This window comes from Brachionichthys hirsutus, chromosome 14, assembly GCF_040956055.1.
Source record: "Brachionichthys hirsutus isolate HB-005 chromosome 14, CSIRO-AGI_Bhir_v1, whole genome shotgun sequence".
Lineage (NCBI taxonomy): Eukaryota > Metazoa > Chordata > Actinopteri > Lophiiformes > Brachionichthyidae > Brachionichthys > Brachionichthys hirsutus.
This window is the reverse complement of record NC_090910.1, coordinates 4,903,997-4,926,917: the sequence shown is the minus strand read 5'-3', so window position 1 is coordinate 4,926,917 and position 22,921 is coordinate 4,903,997. Positions and strand designations below refer to the sequence as shown.

The 22,921-nt window shown below is 40.6% G+C and overlaps 1 protein-coding gene across 1 annotated transcript in view; it reads left to right on the top strand.

The window, feature by feature from the left end:
• The window catches only part of ntng1a (netrin g1a), a 73,487-nt gene that overhangs the window by 32,247 nt on the left and 18,319 nt on the right, over positions 1 to 22,921 (top strand). Inside the window, exon 3 of the mRNA XM_068748075.1 lies at positions 17,866 to 18,038. Coding sequence (XP_068604176.1) covers positions 17,866 to 18,038 — 173 coding nt within the window. The remainder of the gene's footprint in view (positions 1 to 17,865; positions 18,039 to 22,921) is intronic.

The following is a 22,921-nucleotide window of genomic DNA, read 5'->3' as shown; positions in this document are numbered from 1 at the left end:
CTGAGAGACGTCTCCTACTGTTTGCCAGAGGTAACACACAGTTCAGCCATAATGAGATACACTCAACACAGAGAGGTTGCATTCTCTCTGCCCCCCCCCCCCCCCCCCCCGGGAAAATCACTGCTCAGCGCCTTTTTCCATGCATCGTATGCCAGGCATAATCTCCTTAATACAGTTCTGTGAGACTCGGCGGGAGCAATTTTGCAGGGGCAGCGAGGTTGAATCTGGCATATTTCACTTTGGTCTACTCATTTGCCATCTGCCCGGATAAGGAGAGAGAGAGAGGAGATATAGAGGGAAGTACAGTAGTAAGAGCCTGCAAGATTTCCTGGCGTTGCCACAACAATGTAAGAAACAAAGAAGGGAACCTAAGCGATTTGCCAAAGTAGGTCAACCTGGAAACGATGTGGAAAGAAAGGAAGCAGCATAACTTTGCAGAAGTAGATCACCGTGCATCAGTAACATGCCACTGGAGATGTCACAGGGAAGCCAGAGATGTCAGCCATGACCATTCTAATATGGTTGATTACATTGAAGGACCAGAGGAAAGAGAGTGGGAAGAAAGAAAATAAGAAATCAATGCCAATAATTTCAAATAAACCAAGCGTGGCACTGAGAGATGGATTTGAACAGCGCATACAGCCCTGTGACTTAAATTCATGTGACACCTTCACTGTTTCATTGTATCAGCATTACTTAAAGGGCGTGGAGACGGAGTGTGTGGAGGGTCTGAAGGATTTTCTCATTAGCTACTGGATGACTTTGGTATAATTGTACTGGCTCCCCTTTTACATGCTTTATAGTAACTATGGGCTGCAATTTTGCCAACTGTCTCTTCCTCCTCACTCAATCTCCCATGCTCTTCCTCCCTCCCTCCTGTAATCAATAAAGTGTAATTAATGCTGTAGAGAATTCAGGGTACATATTATCACCCACCACAAAGCAGACCCTACATATTAACATTTGTGGCTGGGGCCAGTGTGATAGCATTTAACTGAACAAAGAAAAGTATTTTTATTGGCTTGTGTTTTACATAATGTCCAATTCTATCATCATGCTAGTCTAGTCTTTTCGAACGTTTCTTTCCATGCTGGGGTTCCTGCCTCGTTTCCACCCTACGGGACACAGAGGAAAGAAAATCCATTGAACCAATTTAGTCTTAAACCTGTGGGAGTTTTGACTGCGTGTGAAGCATATATCTGCTGCAGAACATTAGCAAAGATGGTCAGAAAGAATCTCAAGGGTTCATGGTCCCATTTACTGCAGGGAACCTATTTCTAAAGTGGAACCTCATAGTTCCACAAGCTCATTTGATTAGCAAATAGTGCCCTTGCTAGATGTTATTGTGCATTATACCTTCATAAGCTTCTGAACAGATGCATGCTGAGCAATTAAAGTATAGAGAAATTCTGGTAGACAGATTCTTGTTTGTTTGTAACTTAACCAATTGGTCGTTTCATTTTCACATTTAGAATCCAAATAAGCAAAAAGAAATGCTGGGGGGGGGTTCCGTTTTTTTAAAACAATTACTAAAAATGAGCTTTATTTGAAATACATTCGAAATCATGTACCAAAGATAAAAGATTAGATGGGATGGCTCACTGCATGGGTCAAATTGTTGGTGCTTTCTGATTGTGTTTTTAATGTGTGTGCGTTAGATTCATCTGTTCATACATCAGCGATTTGGTGACTGATGGCTCTATTGGATCTCCCCTGAGGAAAGAACAACAAGAAGTCAATCTGTTTTTTTTCCCTGCCTCTCCACTCCAGTGCTTGCCTTATTCTTAGGCATGTCTGATGCTGACAGATAATCTATTAGTACTAATTTGGTGTTTCTTTTCTGCCCATTGCCTGGCCAGCCATCTGTAATCTTTTTTTTCCAGAGCATATCTTGCAAACAATAAATTGGCTTCACTGAACCTGACACATTTATGAACAAAATTCTGTAATTGTGCCTGAATTTCATAATTTTTTTATTTTAGGAGGTACAACATGCTATTTTAGGGCAATCAATTTGTCTGGAGCATAACTTATATAAGTTATTTGTCCTAGCTTCACCAAACGTCAAATATACTTTAATCATGTGCCTTTTAACACTAATTTCTTTATAGAAATAATATTTTTTGCGGTTTCCACGAAAATATGATTTTGATATGACTCTTAAAGTTGGTCATCCACACTACTCTTGGCTTATCAAAGGGATGGAGTCAGTTCAGATTTGATTTACTGGGATTAAAGTCAAAACGGCGCCTAAAGCATCAAGAATCAATGAATCAAACAACAACAGTGAATAAATCAAAAGAAGAAATATACGTATTATTGCATTTAGCTCCTACTGTTGAGCAAATGATAATGATAATAGTTGGCAGGTAATGTGTACATCTCTCTATATTTCTCCACTCTGTCTCTTTTTCGCTTTCTCTATGCACTAACATAAACATCAGCTCATCGCTTTTCTATGTTTGAATATATCTGCTTTGCATTAGTCACTGTGTGGAAAAAAAATCTGTCTTTGTGAGCAGGCCACATAATTAGTCCAGGTGACTCGTAGCGTCTGTTCACATCCGATCCCCTCGTCAGTTTTACAGCTGCAATCAAATGACCCACAAGCCTTTTGTTAGTCCAGTAGAGAGGAGTTGCGTGAATTATGTGCGTCAAGCACCGATGAGGTTGTAAGTCAAATGTCTAATGCACGTCTTTGTCATATTTAGTGTTCGTTAGTTAGAGTGATGTAGTGGCAGCGGAGCATCCAGGCATGACTCATCAAAGCCCTGGTCATGTGCGTGAAACTCAAAGGCACTAAAGTGGTTGTAATGATGCACCCGCTTAATTCTGCTCCCATTTATCAGTCTGTCACTTCGCTGTCCATAGAGTCACCTCTTCCATATTCTGCTCCCAACCCAGCTGAGATGATACGGGCCACATGTCTGAGATCACTGTGTGCAGTGAAGCACTGCAGTGAAACGAGCCTGTTAGCAGGGATGGAAGACGTGCTAACAGCTTTATGACTCACAATAATAATATCACAACGAAGGTGCCATATTCTAAGTGAGGTTTACCAGCAAGATTTTATTAAAATATACATACAATTAAAGGTTCTGCCTATTTCTAATTGATCACTGATGCTTACCACCACAGCTTTTTTACTTCATGTCACAGTTGTTGAACCAAAGCTGCAATATTTTAATATTTTAGCCTCTGATCAACACTATTTTGCAGCAATTTGTTTATTAATGCTGTGATTAGATAAGAGACACTTTCTGAGATGAAATTGTTCCTCTGTCCTAACCCATCCATGCTGCTCCTGCTTCAGTCGCCCTCTCTCCTCAAACTCTTTCTTTTATTAATTTCTGCTGGGTTTTGAGTCAGCTTGGTTTGAAGCTGCGGTCTACCTTCCTACATGTGTGGGTCCGCTGGGAGATGAGGCATAGGATGGTTTATTAAATCCTGACCTCTAGTTTGTAACTCACATGTCATGGCGGTCTTCTCCTTTGGAAGTTTGCAGTTACCTGCCGTGATTTTCTGTCTTTGCTTTTAACAATTCATTTGCCTCGGGTTAATGAGTAATTTACTCCTGGTGAGGACCGAGCAAGCCAGCGGCTCCGCTCGGCATCTGAAGGAAGACATTTGTGTTTTATGAGGTTTTATTTATGATAATTGACCTCACTTCATGTCCTTATGTCCCACCAGCAGAACTCAATTAACATGATTGCTGCCCCAAACCAAACTACCAAATAGCCTCAGCTGCCTCTGTTCCCTTTAGTTCTACCTTCATCTATCTACTCCTGCATCGCGTCATTCCTCACTTCTGTCCACACCATTTCCCCACCTATCTCCCTTTGATCTTCTTTCCTTGGTTTGTCTCTATCTTACGCCGTCCTCGCTGGAGTCTGCCAGCTGAGCAGCTCAAAAGAAATATTTATCAGTTAGGGCAGACCCACCCGGTTAGTATGCTGCTGAGGTTTCTGGTTGGTAAAGCTTTGAAGGATGCATAAGCAAGGACTTTAGGATGACACAGCCACTGAAAGTTTTTCTTTTTTTTGAGCCCAACTTTCAGTTACAGAGAAGCCAGCAGAAAACCAAGAAAAAGAAAATATGAAATAAATCAAATTCTGATCTTTGCATAGTTTTAACTAGCCTGAATATAACTTCTTCATTTGTAAAAGCTTGTTTGTCTCATGGGAACAATGATGTAGAATTTGTCTCCAGTTCTGTGTTGACTATTTACCAGCTGAAATAATTGACACTGGTGTGTTTCTGTATGAGCCTGTATTAATATATAGCTGGTCTCCTTGTGCAATTAATTTAATGTTCCTCACTGAAAAATCTTCCTGGAGCAATGCATGTGTGAACCGTGAAGGTAAAATAAAAAGAATAGAAAGAGATTTACAAAATGCAGTTGGTGAAAGCCCAAATGAGGTGCATCGCTCCAGCAGCAGCAGTGCGTAGTACGTCGTATCTAGAGGCCACAGCTGCTTATACACATTCATCTGAACATGGCTGGAAGCAACATCAGCCCACCCTTGCCACGCCCGTGTCCTTTAACAGGACGGTGGGGCGAGAATATTCTGCATGTTTTTCCCGTCAATCAAGCTGTGGTTCAGATGCTTGATAAGGTCTCATCAAGGAGAGCAGGAACATTTTTAGCCATGCCAGCAGCATGTTTCTGCAGATTGTAGTCCCTCAGCTCGTGGTCACTTTTAAATTGATTGTCAAGAAATGTGATATTCACGGGTGGGGTGACATTTTTTGCTTTGAGCTAGAATAAAAAAAAAAAAAAACTTTAGATTGATAGTTTTCTTAAGTCTTTCACCTTGGCTTTACACCCGTTGCCTATCAGGACAATATTTTTTTTCCCATCAACTCAAAGTTTATTAGCATGTAAACATTACCATCCATTCTAGCTGCATTTTTTTTCAATACCAGACAACTTTTTGCAATGCATAAAAGGTAAAGGCAAAATACTTGGCATTGTAAAAACAGTACAAACATTAGCATCATTCCACTGATATGGGTCGTTAGCATGACAATGATTCTTTGACCTAAATACAAAGCACAGCCCCAGAGATGTGCTAGCGGGACTTTAATACTAAAGATGAACACGTAGTATATTACTTCCATTCTTAAGACTCATAAAAAGATTTTAAGCTATTGTGCGGCGATCCTGTGGCAGGATTATCCACTTAAAAATTAACTTTAATTTCACATTGGCTGCAATAAATGTAGTACTTCTTCCAGAAAATACTATTTATTTAATAAATATTATCATTCTGGCCATTTTGGTTTTCATTTCTAGTAATTTAACTTGTCGTTGCTGTTCAACTGTTCGATCCGCACAGGGTCCCGGTGATTAGTTTCATTAAAAGAGAAACCGGTAATGTGATGAAACATCTCTTTATACTTCTTACATGTTTGTTAAAACATTTGATTTAATTGAATGTCACTGTGGAGTACGGTACACCTTGTGTTGTAAAATATCCAGTGAAAATTAAGCTTCAAAGGTAAATCTCATATAATCGAAGGCATGAGCAGCTGATAATGAAGTTATTCTCATTTTCTTCACCAACATATTTGTATGCGTCACAGAAAGTATATTCCTTTAAATGAATGCTATCATTTAATCAGTGACTTCCAGATCACATGAACATAAACACATTTATTTTTTTTTTTATGGGAGTTGATATATTTATGAGAAAAACATGTGAATTTATGCAGCGTTTTCTCATCACTTAGTGTCACGTGAGAGAAGCACACCTGATTTAATCCTCTGTGTGAATATGAGAGGGGATTTTTACATCTCAGACTATCTCCATGCACAAATGATCTTTCTTCAAGCCCAGAGATTCTTCCTTTAAACCCCCTTATTCATCCCCCCTCCACTGGCTACCATTCTCACATACAAATAGTGGGATGAAAGAAGGATGGATGATTGTTTAGTCTCTGTTTGCTGAATTGCCCCTTTCTAGAGACAATCCAGCTTAGACTCATTGTACTGTAATGGGTACTGTGAGGAAATGTGTCACAGATTCTGACATGAATTTTGAGATACACAAATTAGCATTTTTGTAAAATACATTAAAAAAGCCTCAATTGTTTCTCTTAGCAGAAAATGTAGCACATCTAAAAATTACCATTACATTTTGATGTAGCTCTGCATTAAGAGGAGAAGCCAGTAATTATTTTCTCCCACAATCTTTAACGTTAGTTTGCTTTTACATTAATTTAACAATTGCACAAAAAAAATATTTATAATTTTCATGAACCTTACAGAAGGGTGGGCGAAGAGCCGGGGAAGCTGAAAGTATACAATTTCCTGGTGGATATATTTTCTCTACTGCGTGCTGTTCTGGTTTTAATTACCTCCAGTTCCATGGAAGCCATGTGATTATTCCTCTTTGTGTGTGTAACATATCTAAAAAAAGAAATTGATTGATTTCATCAAGTTTTATGGACAGATGAGTCAAGCGCCGGAGGAGACTACATTTGATTTAAATACAAATGCTGATTCGGGTGCAGATCCAATTGATACATTTATTGTGTTTACACTGCGGGACAGGTTCTATTTCTAAATTTCTCAATTTAAAAAAATGTGAATTGATTGACTACAGATGGTCCTCACTTAAGAACGTACTCATTTAACTACGACTCGGACTTATGACGGGCTTTCTGAAATTTAAATGTATGACCAGGAATCACCGTTACGACGAGCGGAATGGAGGGAGGAGTGTGTCATCGGAGGTCACGCCAATAGACTTGGCCTATGACAGCATATTGATATGGACTAACTATAAGCTTTGTTAAAAAGGAAAATCTTTGCCCCCCCCCCCCACTGTTTTCATAATGCTAGGGAAGTGTAGACAGAACAGAACAGCTCAGGTGTGTGATAAAAATCCAACGCTTTGAAAGCTTTATGTGCAAATAAACTGCAGCGATAAGCCAGCATGTCGCTGACACCGAACTCACAGAGAGCGTACGAGCCAATCCCTTACTCTTTATCACAGGCTAGAAGAATCGACCGAGTCGAGAGATATGAGAAGCAAAGCTACAAGTGACATGAAGATTTTATCGGCAGAGAGGACAAGCGGAGCGTTGCCTCCCCAGAATCTCCTCCCTGTTCCCAGGCATGAGGCCACATTCATTTTTCACTTCAGAAGCTCAAGTTTACATTTCGACGTGATGCACAGATTTTCTCATTGGATGATACGTTGCTGATAATGCTTAGATTTTGTCCATTGATTTCTCTCTAAACAGTTTTACTATTATTAGCAGCCAGCAATGAGAGCAAATTGAATTTATGTCTTGGATTGAAAGACTGCGCTGCTGGCGGGGCCCATATATGAGACGACTGGTTCTTCACTGGTGTAGATGTGGTCGCATTATAAACAGTGTTTTTAATATTTTTGTGTGTGACTATCCTCCAGGCAGTCGCTATCGCATATCCTATATCTGTCCCTCTCTATTCCATGAATCCAAATCTAGTTAGGAGAGAATTCGATCTATAATTACACCCCCCACCCCCCCCACACAAACACATTTTTTTTTGAAGTCATGATCCTCAGTAAAAAACATATGATCGATTACTGACTGTTTACCATGAATTTACATTACATTTTTGAATCTCAAAGAGAATGAACCATTTTCTAATTTCATGTTGGAATCAGATTTGTTAGTTTTCTTCTATTCTAACAAAAAAAAAAAGGTATTGGTCGCAGAATCCAGTGATTTCGAAAGCATTTATCAAGTCCTCACTTTTGATGGGGCACATTCAACATTCATGCAGTGACCTATTTTATTAATGGAGAGCCCTTTTTGGCGAATCACCCCTCCCCCCAAGTCTTTGGGGGGAGGGATGATTATAGTGCTGTTATAACAGTCCCTCCTGTCATGTCTTCTTGACTAATCTCCTCATTGACCTCTCCTCCACTTGGAGCCCCCCCACCGGCACACTGAGCATTCTTTCAGCAGTCCAGATTGAGGAAGACGTTCACAGCCCTTTCGTAGTCTCCGACGTAAACAGAGACATCTACTTAAAACAAATTAAAACATATCCCCATGATCTTTATATATATATTTAACATGTGCTAGGAGCGTTTAAATAACATTTACGAAAATCCATTAAGTGTAGCAATTACAAAACAATATATAGCTTTCAGATTTAATTGTGATCATCTAAAAAAAATCACATCACAGAGAATCAAAGACTCTGTGCCCTTTATGCAGTGAGGAAGAGGCTTTGAGGCTATAATGAGCTCTCCCGTCCAAGACCTGCAATTAGCATTCACCTCTATATATTAACTGAAGAATCATCCGTCCGTAACCTTAAAAACTCCATAACATATCCTTCAGTCAGAGGTCAGTTGTAGTGATAGAACATTAATCTATCTGATTTCGCAGTTCCCCTCAGTCCTATCAAGCATTTTAGCCCCTTTAAGTATTTCGATTTGGTTTTTAGCACATATTCTCATTTACCTTATTTTTTTTAAAGCAAAGTAAGCAGTTACCGCCAGAGGAACATTGTGTGTTCTCCACATCGACCACCAAACAATCAAAGTTATGTATCAGAATTCAATGATATTGTGATAAGTGGGAGGAGGCCATAATTGAGCTAAATCATGTAGCGAGGGAGAGAGAGAGAGAGAGAGAGAGAGCAATGAATATCAGATATATTATTATTATAACAGAATGTAATACTAAAATAGAATATGTTAAACCAAACCGTGCACGAGCCAAGAAGCTTAAAACTTTAAGTGTAGCTATAGGAGTCATCTTTTATGGACTGTACTAAGGAGCTCTAGAGGGACGGTCCATCGTCCACTTATTGGGTTGGTGGTTTGACCCCTGACCCCTGTACTCTTCATGTCCAAGTGTCCTTGAGCAAGAAATTAATCCCCACATTGCTTCCAAAGATGGCTCTATTGGTGTATGAATGATTGGTAGCAGCTGGTGCTGTGTGTTGTTTGATGCTGTGTGTGTGTGTGTGTGTGTGTGTGTGTGTGTGTGTGTGTGTGTGTGAATGGATAAATGCTTGCATTGTGAAGCACTCCGAGTGTTCAGGACTGGAATGGGAAAAGAAGTCCATTTCACTTACACAAGTGAAGTTATGAAAGTGGCATTAACTTGTGAAGTAGTAAAAATTCGGAAATACCACAGGGTTTTCCACCCTTTCATCAGACAGAAATCCCTCAAAGCAAGGCGTATCAGCATGGGCGACATGAGACAAGGGCTTTGTCAGTGACAAAAAACAACATATGGTCATTTATTTCATTCATGAGCTGAGGCAGATACATTATTTCTACCTGAGAGAGCGAAATGTTGACGCTGTCGTTCTACTGTTTGTCTAATTCACCTGTGTGCACGCACAAAAGTGGAACCAAAGCGACAGCACCGATGCAGTAACCTCCCCGAGCAAGATATTCCATTCTGATCGGAAGATGACGGGGAAAGATGAATAAAAAAAATGCTGGATAATGGGATCACTGATTCATGAAAAGCGGTTCTGAACAAGTCTTCTTGTGGGGAGGACAATGAATGTAGGCGCTCATTGTGCGTGGCTATGCTACGGTGCTTTAGCCTTCAAGCAAAACAGCAGCATACAATAGAGCTGCAGCTGACAAAAGAGGAGGAGAATCACAATCAAACAAAGAAAAGGCACTATTAAATTTTACAACAATCGCATGATGATGATGAGATGGTCCAGATGAAGTTTGCTACCTTTTGATTTCACGAAGTCCCAGAAGAGTGCAATTATAGAGCGTATTAGTTGTAGGAGAAAAATAAATATATTACATGTATTGTAACTTTAAAGTTTGTTATTTTATTTTTAATATTTCAAATAATTTAAGAAATGTAAAAATTTAATTCTGAAATTAAATTACATTTGCTCGTTACGAGTAGCTAGGATGTGTGGATTATTCAAGTTCTGATCTGTGCTCATCAGAAAAAGAGTCAGTATTTTTAGCGTATCATTTAAAAAAAAACATAATAATCTGTAAAAACTTCATGATTCCTGCAGATCAGACTGTTGTTATTGCTTTTCTAGTCTGCGGGTTTGTTTTTGTGGTCCTAAAAAGGCAATGCCTGTAAATTACACTCCATTTAAGCTTCATTTCTGACACTCAAAATCTTAGAAATAACTGCTAATCTGTCTGTTACTCATATTGTTCCACTGTCAAGTTTGGTTTGGCTCAGAATGACTACATTAAACAACATACTCATGAGAGCATTCATTGTGGTCTGTCTTTAAACAAGGTGGTGTGTCTCAGGGGTCTTTTTTGGCAAACTAAAGAATGAAAATCATAAAAAAAAGATACCAATTGACTCTAAAGGCACAGTTTTTCAGTCGGTTTGAGCTTTGGTTTGTGGTGCTGAATGGACAGTTCCCCAGAAGTGCAATAAGTACAGTATACAACCCTTCCATTGTTAATGCTAAGATATTTTGCAATGCAAGATCTAAACCCCAGTTACTTTACATCATGTGAATCTTCATTGTGGGGGTCTTAGAGTTCCCGTGTGACCCTCAAGCTGTGACAGGCAGGTACATATTTAGCTACTACAGGAGCTACTCTCCCCACACCTGGGACAACCGCTGGATGGATGCCATAATGTCCCTGAAGTGCAGATGTCTTCCTGACGAGAACTCACAGAGTGCAGGAAGTGGATACCAGGTGAAGAAGTCAATTTACCGAACAAACACTCCTCTGTGTGTAACCGGGTCTTTTTGTTCCTTCCTGCGTCTACCACCAGCTGGAGGTCACAATCCTGTACAGAATTTGCTCTCTATTCTCTATTCTATCTTTCTCTTGCATCTTTCTTTCTCTGTCGTTGCTTTGTAAAATGCCCCAGATGTTACAACATAAATGCACACTCTGCTGCAGCGTTTCACTCTTTTCTTCATCAACTCTTAATTTCTTAGTTTATTTTTCATGTATATATACCAATAAAATACAGCAGAAATATTTGCCCAATTCTGACCTAAAATGTGTCTATGAAGGGCATAAATTGAAAACCTATGGCCCAGATCCACACAGACAAACCACATTTTTATTTTCCTCTTAATCATTATTGGCCTCACATACACCTGCATCCTCTCGAAAAACTATTGTTTGACATCCTCATTAATCACACAGAAGCGTGTGCAGCCTCCCGTTTACTTCCATGTACACATTGTCTCCCTGGCCTATCAGGAGCTCACATTTCCAGTGCACCAAACCGAGCTATTAATGACCCTCGCCCCGGGGTTTAGACGTTAACCCCTCTGGACACTGGAAACAGCTTTCTGTAATTATATCTGCTGTTTGGGTCACACCGTAGCGTCGCATTCTTGGCCCCTGGTGGGAGTAGTCAAGGGAGACATTTGCTCCAGACATCCGGATTATTCAAGGAGGGCTGCCAAAGTTTAATGGCCAGTGGCATTAGCAAGGAGCAACACGACAACAAAGTACCATTTAGAAATAATGACTTTTATTTTTCCCATGCTTCCTGCTAGTTAGTTAATGCTGCACTGTTATTTTTCAATTCTCTTTTCTGAGATAGCTGGTCAGTCAAATAGTGACATGTTAATCTACGCTTTTATTCTATGCTTAAATTTAAAAAAACACGTACAGGCAAACAATAAAAACAACACTGCAGCTGTGAATGAAATGTGCATGCACCTTCATGCACAGGCTCATAGTCTCTTTTTTTCCAGTTCTCTCTCCCTTTTACACCCACAGAGAAATCAAACACAGAATAACTCTGTGTACGAGCTGCCGACCCAAACCAATAAATGCGGCGGGATTTTTGTGGGCTTCTTTTTTCAAGGATTACAATCAGCGATATCGCTTATGAAATGACAGGAGCATTTGATATCACCTCCCCACCTGGGCTTGCCTTGAATGCAGGTGACACCGTCCTCCCTCTGATGGAGCTGTCTCACTTCCCCGCAGTGGCACTCTCTGTCCTGGCTCGAGGACCAATACTCTTCTGCTGCGAACAGTATCCCCGAGGCCCAGCATGTCGATTCTATCGAACTGGCTTGGCATGTCGCAGGCAGCAAAGACCTCTTGATTGACTCCTGCTTGGATAGCATGTCCAACTCTATACATAAGTAATGCTGAGGATTCAATAGATGGATGACCTGGACCAATTGGTGCAGGCAAGCAGAATATTTCCCTCAATGCAGTGCAATGACACATCAGAAAATATATTGCACCATTATCTTGCCACTGGAGAGCAGAAAGGCTAAGATAGATGATTACTGACAAGTTAACTTGTTGTTGTGTTTTGGGTTCTATAATGAGTCATTTTAGGGAACAAGAAAAACTAGAATCGATTCATTGGCTCACAAAAACAATCATTAAAATAATTTTGAGTCTTGTACTTTTCAAGTAAGCTGGCCTAGTTTGACAGCTGGGTCACCAGTGACTGTGCCACTGAAAAGCTTAATTGGCTGCTTAAACGCGTCACTAGCCCAATATGTGTTGTTGAGCAATTTGTTCATGTCTGTACAAAACAGTTACTTGCCTACGCTGCCCCTTCTGGCCTCAATCCACATCCGGAAACATCTTTCACCCCCGTGTTTCCCCAGCTGCACAAATAAATAAATCATTACAGAATGTGACAAGACTGACCTCGCACCTTTACAAAAAATACATCTCAATAAAAATATAGACATCTACACAGCCAGGCTGCATTCAGGGATACTTTTATTTGTCTCTATCATTTCTCTTTTTGTCTGATTGTGACAATGACAATTTTCATTTATTATGTGCATATTTTCTTTTTTCCACTTAGATTTTATTTCAATTTTTTAACAGCAACAGAGCATTTAATATCAGTATTCTTGTCCACATGATACATAATATAACATAGTACTAAGACAACATATCCACATTAAGATTTTTAGGTTAAATTTTCCTATATAATGAAAAAATAAATCTTAATTACAGTGGCGGCACACCCAGGTATACATGACCCCTTATCCTTTTGGACAATTTTCATCTATTATGTGCATATTTTCTTATTGTATATGATGTATCATAGATATATGTAGAGTAGGTAATGAATGGAGACAGTGTAGCAACACCCATAGGTTTCTGATCACTCCTTGTGATGCTCACTGTGGTCATCCCTGGCCATCATCATTGCTGGTTACAGAAACAGGGCCAAGTAATCAGATTACCCCTGGTGCACTCTCTCCCCCAGAGCACCCCTGGTGCACTCTCTCCCCCAGAGCGCCCCCATTCACTCACAATGTGTTATGCTGCTCTGGTTTGCAAGAATAAATATGGACACAAGAAATTACATTATTTGTCTGACATTTATTTGAAAAGTTCAACATCAACACTTCAGACACAGATGTGAGGTCAAGACATTTCACTGACTTAAATTGGGTAGAACAGAGAGTTTATGGCTCCCCCAGCCTCCTATCTAAATGTCCATAAGGTTCAACTTTAATATTTAAACGTGTGTGTTTGTGTGCCTGATGTTTAAATCAATGATCAGAACACATTGAGACCAGATCAGTTTTTGCTTTTCAGGCACTTTTTGACTTTGTGACTCAAGTGGCCGCTGGAGGAACTGCATTTTTCACACCTCTATATTTGATTTTTATTTTCAAAATAAAGCCAAGTACATTTCTATGATGACTAAAAAAATAGTCTGAACATTCACAGTGGAGATGGGACTAATGGAGAAATTGCCATGATTTTCCCACAGCCTCCACTTTTCTCTAACTGCCCATTTTCTAGTGAGAGAAGGGGGATTAGTGAGGAAGGCTATAATTAGAGGGAAGTCGGGGACTGTGGCTCACACTCCTTCCAGATCCACAAAGCACTGCAGACACGGTGGGGGTGGGAGGGGTGTCAATTAGCAGGTATCTCGTTAGCAGTTGTTTCAAGGCAGGGCAGCTGCAACCTACATGTCAATGGGGAGAATAACAGTGCTGTATGTACGTGTGTGTATTTACGTTTACATGCACCTTCAGGTCTTTTAATCAGCCACTCTATGTTTCATTTCATTTTCATCACACATAATTAAGCCGGGGGTGTTCTTTGATCCCCCCCCCCCCCCCCCACACACACACCTCGCGCCGCTTCCCCCACCCTGCTGCCCACCCCATGCAACCCCCTGGCGTGTTGTCGGTCATTTACAACAGACACTGAATGCAGGCAAGACAAGGCAAAAAAGTTTTATTAACCGTGTTTGACCCAATTGGCTTGCACACGAAAACACCTGGGCCTTAGATTGAAATGTAATTGCTTCACTTCGTTAACCCACTTAATGACCATGTTGAGTATAGTATTCTCATTTTGTTGTGATCAGCAGCGATGCGGCTGGGATGTTGTAGGTTTGGATTATGGCTAATTGTCATTAATTACTGGCTGATACTTTTGGGTTTGAAGCAGAGCAGCAGTGAGCAACGTCAGGGAACAAACGTGGCTGAATGGAGAACGGAGATGTCGGGAGTGATGGGAAGAAAGAGGGTGCTTTCTGGAAGAACTGCATTGGGTTGCTTTGTTTGTGTTTGTTGTTGCTGGCATCATCAGTGTGAAGGTGCAATATGTTGTCTGCACTCATTGTGTCAATCAGAATCCCATTACTGCAGAGGTCATAGACGCGCTGCATCAAGTCTCAACAGGCTGCGCTGCTTGCATTTCCTCCAGGATAAAGACAAATAATAAACTTGTACTCATTCCAACCTGCGACGACCAATACCTTCTATCGCCCACATTTAAAGGAAAACTTTAAACTCTTGTCAGATATAAGAATGTTTTCTGCTTTTTAATGAAACAAAATTGAATGAAAAACTTCAGCCGAGAGGGTCCCCCCCCCCCCTAAGTTCTCCTCCTGGTCTATCAATTTGAGCTCATGGGCAATTTCATGAATACATATCAGGACCTTTAGCTCACAGGTGGTGGCTGGCACACTCAGTAATGCCTCGAGCGATATCACTTTGAGGGAACCATACAAAAACAAAGATGCCTTAGCTCCATGAATATTTATTAATAGGCAATACAGGAGTAGAATTGTGGAGGAATCGGTGGCTGGAGAGGACAGATGAGGAATGAATGATGATTCAAACTCTGGATGAGACAGCCTGGAAGGCTTTCAAAGTGAGGCAGAGCCGGCAGACGATGAGCACACAGCAACGTGCACGCGAAGAGCCCTGGAGGACCTCCGCTGTTAAAATGCTCGTTTAATGCACTTTTACTTGGCTTCATCTTTAAAGCAGTTGTCGCCGGTGCAGCAGTGAGGTAGCTCCCCCCCCCCTGGCATCAGCATTCAGGAGTCACTGCTGATTGGCAGTAAAACAACACTGGTGGGTACAAGACCCTCAGGGCATCGCTGGCAGTCTCCACCACGATGCCGTTATAGTGTTTGTCATTTTCTGGATGCTGATTAAAATGTTTGCAAGGTTAAAGGAAGCTGAAGGTTGAACCACAAAGGGCTCCACGTGAAGTCGTTTCACAGCATGCCCCCCCCCCCCCCCCTCCACACACACAAACACACACACACACACACTAAGAACATAAAGGGAAATAAAGAACAACGTATTAAAGAAACTTGGCTAGATTATTTCCCAACCAATCCGAGTAGCTGTCAGTGTTTGAGGATGTGACCTAAAGCACAGCTGAATTTAAATTTACACCGGATGAGCAGCAAAAGATGATTCAACATCTTCCAGGTCGGAGTTTCAGGCCACTGATATCTTTTTTCTCAATGACTATGTCCTCAATGCTACTTTCATCTAGACTCCAGTCTGTAAATGGCTGTAGGTGCATAATCTTCAAAACCATCATCATTCACAGGCAAACTGCACTCAACACCCCGTGTGACCAGCAAAAAGATAGTGGAGATCACAAAAACCAACCATACCCCGCTAGGTCCGAGTGGGTTTACCCAGGGGTCTCCTTCCAATTAGGTATACCTAGCAAAACTTTAGGGAGGTGGGAGGTGGCTAGAAACATTCTAACAGATGCTGGAATAACCTCCAACAGCAGCGGCATTCCATTAGGCTCCCATGGGATGTCAAAGCTCCCCACTCTGTCTCTAAGGATCAGTCCAGAAGGGTCTCATCTTGGATGCGTGTATCCATGATGGCTTCCTTTCAGTCACTTTATACCATGAGTTCAATCATGGTATAAGAGGATTTGGAATTTTTACAGTACCCAAGTTTTGAACCACCAGGAAGAGTTTTTGTCTGACAGTATGTTGGGTGAAATTGTGGAATAGCTTGAATGTTGATCACAAGCAATGCCAAAATATTCAAAAGTTTAAATCAATTTATAAACATGTGGTCTTGTCTCAGTACAGAGAGGGCGGGGCTTAATGTTAATCCTGGCCCATTATATAATATAAATGGCTCCTTACCATTGTTGGTATTCAATTATTGAAATATATTATATTGTATATATTAAATATAGCTTATTAAATATTTAGTAATCTATCCTATATATAAATGTTCCTTAATTGTTTTGTTTGTTTGTTTTGATTGTTTTTTTCCATCATTAGTATTCCAACAGATATGACATTTTAGTTGTATTATGGGGGTGGGATTTAATAAATTGTCTTCTTCCCACTCCTTTTCAAGCACTATATAATGTGTTATTTGCCAATTTTGTGTACATGACCTTTGGTCTTTGTTTTGGGCATATTTATTGGGTTTTTGTTTCTTTGGTCGAAATATGGTTTCTTGTACACAAAAAGGTATTATTTATCTTATTTCTATTCTGCTTGAAACAAACAAATAAACTAAACTAAACTTCACCCTAAAAGTAAACTTATATGTGATTCAGCATCAATAACATGGATGGTTATATTGAAGAAGAAATCCAGTCAGGACTGTGTTGTATTATAGCATCTCAAAGTGACGCAGATGTGTGTGTCCATTGGTGCTTCACAATAAAGCCTGCTGTGTCTCCTCAAGATGCAGAAGGTATAATTTTGTGTCTAACGCAAGAAGTCAAGGGATGCATCAAAATGGCAAATCCATAAAAACTTAAACACGATTAGAAATGGGAGACTTTGTACAAACGCGATCCAGAAAAAGTGAAAATGCAGCAGTTCTCTTGGTAAACGATTTGCCACGACGAAGATTCACTCAGACAGGTTTTTCTCGGTGAGTTATTCAAAAAGCAGACCGGCAATCCAAAGTTCCCGGTGCCCCTCTGAGAACTTAGTGCTGCATGGGGATCATAAATTAATTTAACAGGTAGATATCCCCTCAATGCTCATCGAGTCACCGTAGAAAATGATTTTGCTGAGTTTATTGTTCAATGGAGCTTCTGGTGAGCAGGATGTGAGAGAGGATTTAGTACACCTTAAGGGACTCCCTCTTTCCTAACCGAAATATGCTTCTGAGATCTCATCTTAAATTAATTTGTCATAGCGGAATGCAGCCGTGCCATCGCTCCATGCTTCCCTCTGGCTACCTCTGAGCCATTCATCGCCTTGCGGAGCCGCAAACCTCCATTCCTTCATTCTCCCAGTGCTTGTTCCACAGTTTAACTTGTTTTCCTCAGCCTCCCTTTGCACCTCTTTGTCCTTCTCTCCCTCCTGATCTTCCCTCGCCCATCGACTGTGACCTTACCACGATTACGCCTCTAGTGGGACAATTAAAACTGAGCTTTCTTCCCGAGTAGTAGGGGAGGGAAGAAAAGGAAGAAAAATAATGACGCCAGATTTGTTCATGGAATCTCCTGCCTCTTTTCAACTAGCTCCTCTTGCAGTTGAAGAAGCAGCTGTTTTAGATCATTCTGGCTGTGTTCCAACTAGTCAAGGACACGCTGCCCTTCGCTCGCAATGTCCAACGAAATAGAAGCGGTTTCTCATTCAGCGCTGGGAAATCCTCTCATATTGATGCGGCTGTTTGTTTCTCTTTGATAGGTGCAAGTGCAACCTTCACGCCAACAGCTGCGTGTACGACAAAGAGAAGCTGAGCTGCGAGTGCGAGCACAACACCACCGGGCCAGACTGTGGCCGCTGCAAGAGGAACTACCAGGGGCGAGCATGGAGTGCCGGCTCCTACCTACCCATCCCCAAGGGCACGGCTAATATCTGTGAGTATACGCACACACACACACAAACGCAGCATAGACACGTTCAGTAATTAACAGTTCGGGTACCTGGTGGAGCAGGTATTTTTAAAGGCTGCCAAACTAATCAGAATGTTCCATCAAAGTTTGATTCCAAACAACAAAAGCTTCCACACAGACAAACGATGAAAGCTGAATCCCAATTAGGGGAATCCTGAGTGTCGTCGAGTTCTGACAGTCGCCATGTAAACAGTGAGATTGGGAAGTTTCAAAGTAAAGTTAAGCAATTAAAGGTGGATTAAGAGAGATAAAAGGAAGAGCAGGAAAGACAGTCTGACCAACGACCTGAATGTAACTTAACAAAATGAGGTGACTGTAAAACATCTGAGACTGTCTACTTTAAATTGCATAATGTTCTTGGTGGTGAGAGGAAGCCAAATAACCCGGAGAAAACCCACAGAGACACGGGGGAGAGCATACAAACTCAGAAGAACCCAGGTGGAATCGAACCTGGGACCTTCTTGCTCTCAGGAAGCGCGACCGACTGTGCCTCAGTGATGCCACTAATACTGTTTCATTAAAAAAATATTTTGGATGTCAGATGTTCAGATGAAAAAAATATTCACTTTCACGTCTTTTTATGAAATGATTGCATAATAACTGGATTCTACATTTAGCACCGTATCAACTTCCTAAATGTCATCGAGAAAACGAAATACCTGCTCATCCATATGTAGCTCCACTGGCCAGTTGTCATGGCGCTATAATCCATGCTTTAACTAACAGCAGTCAGCATCATGTTCTATCTGTAATGTTCTGCATGTTTGTTTATGTAAGGACAATAAATGTATTAGAGGTACTAAATCAGGTTCTCCAGCTGCAGCTGCTATCCTAACGCAAGATGGAATGAATTAGACCACTGCTGGTGCTGAAGAAAGTGGGCCAGCTCCTGTTTCCTCTTGCACTGTTGTGCTATTACTCCATGTGATGATGTTCCAGTTGCTTTTTTCTAAACCTGCAGGAAGTTAAACAGTGGGTTTGAAAGGGGCAAGACTTTTCAGGTTAAAACTCAGGAAATCAGAAACATTTAGGTCGACTTTATTCTGATAGGAGACTTTCATCTGAATCTGGACATGAGCAATCTTCATTAGAAAAAAATCCAGCATTGGGACAGACAGCATGAAAATGTCCTTGCAAACCTTTTTGAACTTGCTTTGACAAGAAGGAGGCATAGAAAGCTTCTTCTTTTTTTTTTGGCGAGCCATGCACACAATAAACTCTTGCTGTTTTTATATTTATTTGTATCCCCAGCAAACAAAAGTAACAGCTGCTCCTCCTGATGTACGATCAAAAGAAGAAAACAGTGTCACACGCTGCTTTCTGTGTATTTCATTTTAGCAGTTGAGCTGTGATCCAGGTTCAATGCCTCATGTGTAAAATGTTCAATGACTTTAACTGGACGCTAGAGGACAGATACACCGCAGGAAATAGATTAATGGATTAAATAATAGATGATGGACCAGAGAGTAGATGAAGAATTTCATATTTAACGCAGGGGCCAGTTTCCTGTTCACATGAGCACAGTTCATATGTAGCAGCCTGGATTATCTGCCATGCATCAGTCAAGAGCAGAGAGACGAAAAGCAGCATTATAATATCGAGTGGGCCGCGATTAATCTGAAATCCTAAATTGCTTCCTGTCCTGTAGCTTTATTGCATCCACTGTGGCTTCTGCCTCTCTCTCTCCGGCATTCGAGGACTCTTGGTCTCTGGCTCATGATTTACTCTGCCTCCCAATCTCAGATTGACAGCACATTATTAAAAAAGGTGCCTTACACACACACACTCGCCAAGGATTACTCATTCAGACCTCTGTGCACCCTACTCAAAGCATTCACACACATTCATAACCAATAGAAAATGACACACAAACACCCTTTGCCTTGCATGTGATGAAAAACAGCGTTAGTATAAAGTGCATTATTATACTATGTCTTGGAGGAGGAAAATCCATAATGTAATAATGCTGTGAAAAATCTATAGAAATACTGCCCCTCCTGAAGAGAGTTAAAATGCACAAGGCTGCTGGAAAAAAATGCACCTTGTGCTGTTTCCAACACCAAAAGTTTATTTCCATCCCTCTTTCCCTACGAGCATGTGGCAGCTCTTTGGAGACAAATGTGTCAAAGATGAAAATTGAATTAAGATTTAATTTCTCTTTACTATGCCCATCAAGTCGTGCGATGTGATAACAGGATAGATGAATCATCATCCAAAGTCGGGCGCGGCGTTGGGGAACGGATGCTGATATTTCTTCTTACAATGGCACAAGGAAAAGATCTGGATTTAAAAAGTGACGATGAAAGAAGACGATGGCAGAGATAGAAGGAAGGGAAGTGGGCATCACTCTCTGTCACAGATAGCTCAGCTTTCTGGGGTGGCTGCGTCTGTCTCTCACTCTCTCTCTCCATCTATCCACACCTCCTCCCCCCCTCAACTATCTCTCAGCCTTACTCATTGTTGTTCCCTCCCTCTTTGGGGACAGAAGGAGAGGGATCAGTTGGATAATTAGCCATGGCAGTTAATTTCACTGTAGGGCAGAGGATAGTCAGGGAGACGGGAGGGCAGTGGTGAAGGGACACCGAAAAGTTGATAACGAATAGTCAAAATGTGTTCTGACTGTCGACTTAAAATGGATTTGAAATCTATAAAATTCACTGAAATGGAATTGAGAGTTGTTTTTTTACTTTGTTGGGGGCGGGTGCATCCTTTATATTTTTCTATATATCATTATATAGAAAAATGGAACAGGACTTTAAAGTTTCTTTGAAAATATATATATTTTTTAATCAATTTATGCAAAGTACTAACATTAAAACACCATCTGCCCACAGTGAGAGGAAACTCCCGTTAAACCACACCATTTTAAATGGAGGATTTTTTTGATCGACATATATTTTTACTCCAATCAGACTCCAGATACTATCTGAAAAACTCTAGTAATAATGCAAGATACATGTCTATATTTCTTAGGATTAATAATAATAATAAAAAAAGTGTCTCGTTAATTTTGAGCACAAATTGAAACTAGTGGGAAACAGCAGACCGGAACATCTGCCATTGTCCCGTTAAAGCTCAGTAATTAACAAAGCCATGTGTTATCCATCCACATGATAGTCACACATGTTACGATTTAGTTCGGTTAGTTTGTTTCACCAATAGTGCATGTTTCTATATGATGTTTTATTTCCTTAGCCTTTAAATAAACTGTGACATTAAGACTTAATTTTTTACAAGAGGCTACACTGCCCCCTAACAATTACCTATGGTGCTGCTCCATTACGTCTTTGTGTCCAAAATCGTTTTGGGAAAAAATAAATAAAATACAAATATTAACACATTATCTGCACAAAGTAGATTCACAGTTTCCTGGACAGCAAAATCCCTGTAAAGAAAAAATAGATTTTGAGAGCAGTTTTTCCATTGAAATAATGTCAAAATGATTGTGATGATGGAAATTGGGACAGTGTTTACATTTGGGTCCATCATACACCATCAAGAATCACCAATGTATAGCTAACGCTGCATGCAATTGACCAACTGAGTAGTTACTCACTTGTTATTTTTCAGGAGTTCATTGATGCGTGACGCTTTAAGGTGCCAGTGCCAATAAATTCCTCTATTTCAACAGATCATACATAAATGCACCTCTACTGCAGGGTCAATAAATGTTTCCATGGGGGGGGGGCTACATGAGAAGTGAGAGTTTGATTTAATTCTGCTCAATGTTTATTTACTTGTCTTGACAACTGCATCTCTGGATGTGTGAAGTCTAATAAGAAGTCCTCGTTGGTTATGCAGCTTAGCGAGTAAAGACCCTTCATCAGACAAGTTGTTGTATACTTCTCACCATATTTGGTCAAATTCAAATTACAATCCCTCCAGTGCCCACATTTGTGAGGGATAGCCAGTAATCAATGTACATATACATGTAACTTAAAAAGAAAAAGATGCATCCTTTAAAAAATGAAGGCAGCATGATAGTATTACATGCATGGTGGAATTAGTTTCTCATCTACGTTCGAAATTGACAATGACAATCATTACAAATGACATGTCTGAGGTCTGCTACCGTGAGTGAAATGTCATTTTACCCAGTTTCGATATGCTTACACATCTGATTTCTGCGTGCGGTTTGATTTTGCTCTCATGGCAGGATTAAGAGGCACTTGTTCAGATTTCGCTGAAGCCTCTTAAGTGTATGGATTGCCTTTGATCAAAGCAGTAAGAGGCATGGACATGTAGTGGGTTTAGCCGTAATGATCATTCCACGCCTGGGAAGAGTTTCTTCATCAGGCCTTGAGTGAAAACCCTCCTTCATGGTCCCACAAGAAGATGAAAAGAAGCTTTTCATATCTGCAAGTGACGGTCACAGCAACTGATAGTGTATATGACTTACATTCATTAGAGAGCAACAGCAGATTTGTATGTTAATGCAGAGCCGACAGATGCGACACAGTTATTATTAGTCCTCCAGCCCAGCTGGGAGGTGCTGATCATAGAAATAGTGACTACAAACAAACACACACATATTTCTATTTCTCTGATTCATCTTCTTGTGCAGAAGGAGTAAGCTCCTTTAGATATGGTGTATCAATGGCGACAGCAAATCTCTCAGGAGCCAATAATGCTATTGTAAAATAAACACAAGCTGGTTTTACCACAGTTTTATGTTAGAGTTGTGTTTTCTGTAATCATATCATCCTTCTGTCCATTTTCTTGTAGATGAGACGATGGCATTTGTCTCATTTATAGCCGATTTTCTGCCAGCTCGCTGCGGGCGAGAGGTACACCCCGGATGAGGCGCCAGCTCATCGCAGTGCCTATAATATCATCAATGAAAATGA